Source organism: Lontra canadensis, unplaced genomic scaffold, assembly GCF_010015895.1.
Source record: "Lontra canadensis isolate GAN:19392208 unplaced genomic scaffold, GSC_riverotter_1.0 scaffold2, whole genome shotgun sequence".
NCBI classification, from domain to species: Eukaryota; Metazoa; Chordata; class Mammalia; order Carnivora; family Mustelidae; genus Lontra; species Lontra canadensis.
Genome location: NW_022630996.1, coordinates 4,149,890 through 4,154,053, shown reverse-complemented (window position 1 = coordinate 4,154,053; position 4,164 = coordinate 4,149,890). Strand labels below are relative to the sequence as shown.

The 4,164-nt window shown below is 38.8% G+C and overlaps 1 protein-coding gene across 1 annotated transcript; it reads left to right on the top strand.

Annotated features, from left to right (window-relative positions):
- The first annotated feature begins 352 nt into the window (after positions 1-352).
- LOC116872096 (olfactory receptor-like protein OLF3) lies at positions 353-1,306 on the top strand. The gene has a single exon (XM_032865153.1). It carries the CDS (start codon positions 353-355, stop codon positions 1,304-1,306), a length of 954 nt encoding a protein of 317 aa, XP_032721044.1.
- The last annotated feature ends 2,858 nt before the right edge of the window (positions 1,307-4,164 follow it).

Genomic DNA, 4,164 nt, shown 5'->3' with positions numbered 1-4,164 from the left:
ATCACTTGATCCCCTGTTGTCATCCATAATCCTCTCTTGACCTGGAAACTATGGTAAGTTAAAAAGATATAGAGCTCTGAAAATCACACTGCATTATCTCCAGGCCTCCATGAAATCCCTAAGACTATCTTCTCATTTTAAAAGAATGGCTTGTTCTCTTATGTAGAGTAGATATAATGCATCTTAGGATCAAGCCTGTCATCATGGTGCATACATTATCAGAAGCATCTGGCTAAGACTGACAGATCTTACACAATATGCATTCTTTTAAGAAGTTATTCTTACGGTACTTTAATTCAATAGTTTCTGCTATTTCTGTCTCCTTCTGCAGATTAATAATCCTATTGTTTTAATGGACACAGATAACCAGACTTGGGTAAGAGAGTTTATTCTACTTGGCCTGTCCAGTGACTGGGACACACAGATCTCCCTCTTCATCTTTTTCTTGATCATGTACATGGTGACAGTGCTGGAGAACTTCCTCATCATTCTTCTCATCAGACTGGACAGCCGACTCCACACTCCCATGTACTTCTTTCTCACCAACCTCTCCATTGTTGATGTCTCCTATGCCACAAGCATCGTTCCTCAGATGCTGGCGCATTTCCTTGCAGTGCATAAAGCAATCCCATTTGTGAGTTGTGCAGCCCAGTTATTTTTCTCCCTGGGCTTGGGTGGGATTGAGTTTGTTCTACTGGCAGTGATGGCCTATGACCGCTATGTGGCCGTGTGTAACCCCCTGAGATACTCTGTCATCATGCATGGAGGCCTCTGTATTAGGTTGGCCATCACATCCTGGGTCAGTGGTTCTGTCAACTCTCTCCTACAGACTGTCATCACCTTTCAGCTGCCCATGTGCACAAACAAGTATATTGATCATATATCATGTGAAATTTTAGCTGTGATCAGGCTGGCCTGTGTAGACATTTCCTCCAATGAGATTGCAATCATGGTTTCTAGCATTGTTCTGCTGATGACACCTTTCTGCCTGGTTCTCTTATCCTACATCCAGATCATCTCCACCATCTTAAAGATCCAGTCCACAGAGGGAAGAAAGAAAGCCTTCCACACCTGTGCCTCTCATCTCACAGTGGTTGTCCTGTGCTATGGCATGACCATTTTCACTTACATCCAGCCTCACTCCAGCCCCTCTGTCCTTCAGGAGAAGTTGATATCTGTCTTTTATGCCATTTTGATGCCTGTGCTGAACCCCATGATTTATAGTGTAAGGAATAAGGAGGTGAAGGGGGCCTGGCAGAAACTACTAGGGCAATTATCTGTGTTAACATCAAAACTGGCAACTTGATGAATCCTGAGCATCACTTAGAGAAAGGAGCTTTGCCTGTGTTTTCTTCCATTTGACTCAGATATGGCAGTCATCATCTGCATTGCCTTGGCAACCAGGAAGGAGATGACGGTACATGTACTGGTGATGCTGTGTAGGAGGCTGGAGATTGGGTTGGGGTGTGGGGTGTGGGTGTATTTCTATGTCACAGCAGCATATTCAGTGAAGTTGAGCACAGCTGTAATAGAACTTCCCACCTTTACTCAATCTCCATTCCTATGGCCTGAGAGTACAGTTTGCTGTTTTTATTTGTTACATTGTTTGTAATTGTGGACCTATTCATGGATCTTACTTTGGACCACTGGTTCTTACTCATCCAAATTTTGTATGAAGTTACCGTGTTTCTACTGTGGGAAAAAGCATTTTCACATTTTAGACTCAAAATACTGCACAGCCTATATATCCACATCCAGTAATTGTGTGAGTCCTTGTTTTGAGGAAAGAGATGTCATAGAGGCTGTTAAGATATCTTTGTGCTGGACCACTAATTGTGAACATAGCATCCTTGTCTGAGTTCTGGAGGTACCTCAGGAGAAGAGCATCAACTGAAGGTCTTGTTTTATAGTGATAGGAATATAAGTAAAGCTGTTTGTACAAGACAGCTACTGGCCATGGAAAAGTAACATTTGGGGCACTACTTGACAGTATACAAGCAATTCAAGAGGAATTTTACTGCATATGTAAGAGGTACCATTTAAATATTAAAACTGTCTAATTTCTGAAAAATCTATAACCTTTTCTTCTGAGACTTTAGGAACAATAAGCACATAAAATATGAATTAACATATAAAATATAAGAGGTACAGTTAATCTGAGAAAGGACAGGGTTCCAAGCGAAAGCCACTGAGAGATAAAACAATTTCAATATATATTTTGGGAATCAGGATAGTTTGGTCGGCTGTGCAGTGTTTCCCTCTAGTCTCTATCTGAACACCTTATCCCCTTCCTCCTCCCACACACAACAGGGTCCTAGCTGACCTTTGTAAAGTAGTGAGGTGGAATATGTGAGACTGGACCTCATTTATGAGAAAATAGTAAGGAACAAAAGGGGGAAGAAATATTGTACAAGGGTTAAGGAAGGGGAAAGAGGAGAAAGAATGGATAGTAGCTAATCTTCTCACTCACTCGAAAAAAATCTCAAAGTTCTTTTTTCTGGTGTTTCAGATAAGCCAGTAGATTTGTAGTTCTCCCTTTTCTGAACACATTATCACACAATCTCAGTGATGAAAGTTTGAAGTTTCATTTAATCGAGGGTCCATTTGATATTTTAATTTAATCTAAAATAATCCAGTTTTAAAATGTGTGATATTGGCGCATTGTCAAAGGATGTCAATGCTAGTGAACTAAATTTCTCTTGATATTAATTCAAGAAATATTAATGGGGAGTCTAGTATGTGTTTGTAACATTGAATGGTTTTTGAGACATAATAGTGAATATGAATCATTCCTGACCATAATATAACCACATAGCAGGTATGATAGATGACGAAGCAATTAAAGTGCAGTGTGATAAGTTTCTCAGGTAATGAGACTTTGGAGTAATTGCAGAAGTCTTCCTGTATGAAAGAATGAGAAAAGGTCCTGGTGGAGATCAGGAAAGTGAGAATGAGTTACTGAGATGACAACAACTCAAGTAAAGTAACAATGGTGAAAGGTGCAAAGCTAGAAGAGTGCACAAGAATTTAAAAAAAAAATGTCCTGAAGCTGGTTTACAGGGCAGAGAAAATTGAAAAATTTGTGAGGATGAAGCAGGCAGGTAAAGAAGGGTCACATTACTGAGGGCACCAAATGCCAAATTATCTTTTATCTTTACTACCAGCATTATGGAGGTAGTAAAGACTTTTAAGCAAGGGTATTGTGTGATAGAAACTTACATCTTTGTACTGTATGGTGGCTAACACAACATAATAAAATAAAGAAATAAAGGAAAAGTTTAAAAAAAGAAAAAAAATCTTAAATCTTAGAATTACCACTATTGAAAATGATTCAGAGGAAGAGATTAGAGGCCAGAAGACCAGCTGGCTGACTGTTGCAGTGATACTACTGAGACATTAAAGGAATCTGAACTAAAATAGTGGCAATAGGGAAAGAGAAAAATCAAGTCAAATTACATGATTTAACAGCTTTCAAAGTTGGTTTACAATGTGTTCAAACTTAATTGACTATCAGCTAAAAATAGACTGAAAAAATATATGTATATATATTATATCTTTACACATAGCTCATGGTAGCAACAAACCAAAAACCTCTAATAGATCCAGAAAAAATAAAAGAGAAAGGAACCCAAACATATCACTGAAGAAAATCATCAAATCACAAGGAAAGAGACTGAAAGAATAAAAAGGAGCAGAGAAGCCCTATATAAACCAGAAAATAATTAAGAAAATGGTGATGTATACATATGTCAATAATTATTTTATATGTAAGTGGCCTAAATGTTCCAGTCAAAGGACATAGGATAGCTGAATGGATTAAAAAATCAAGACCCATCCATATGCTGCCTACAAGAGACTCACTTTAGATCTAAGACACATGCAGTGGCATAGAGGTGGCTCAGCCATTTATGCACGTGCCTTCGGCTCACAATTGAGCCCTGCATTGAGCTCCCTGCCTAGCTGGAAGCCTGCTTCTTCCTCTCCCTCACCTGCTGCTCCCCCAGCTTAGGCACTTTCTCTCTCTGTCAAATAAATAAATAAAATCTGTAAAAGGAAAATAAAGAGACATGCAGAATGAAGGTGAAGGGCTAGAAAAGAGAGTCCATGCAAATGGAAATGAAAAGAAAGCTGAAGTAGTAATAGATTTTATTTTATTTTATTTAT

What these genes read in the sequence shown, in the direction of transcription:
- LOC116872096 (XM_032865153.1), top strand. Translation starts at nt 353, where the DNA reads ATGGACACAGATAACCAGACTTGGGTAAGAGAGTTTATTCTACTTGGC.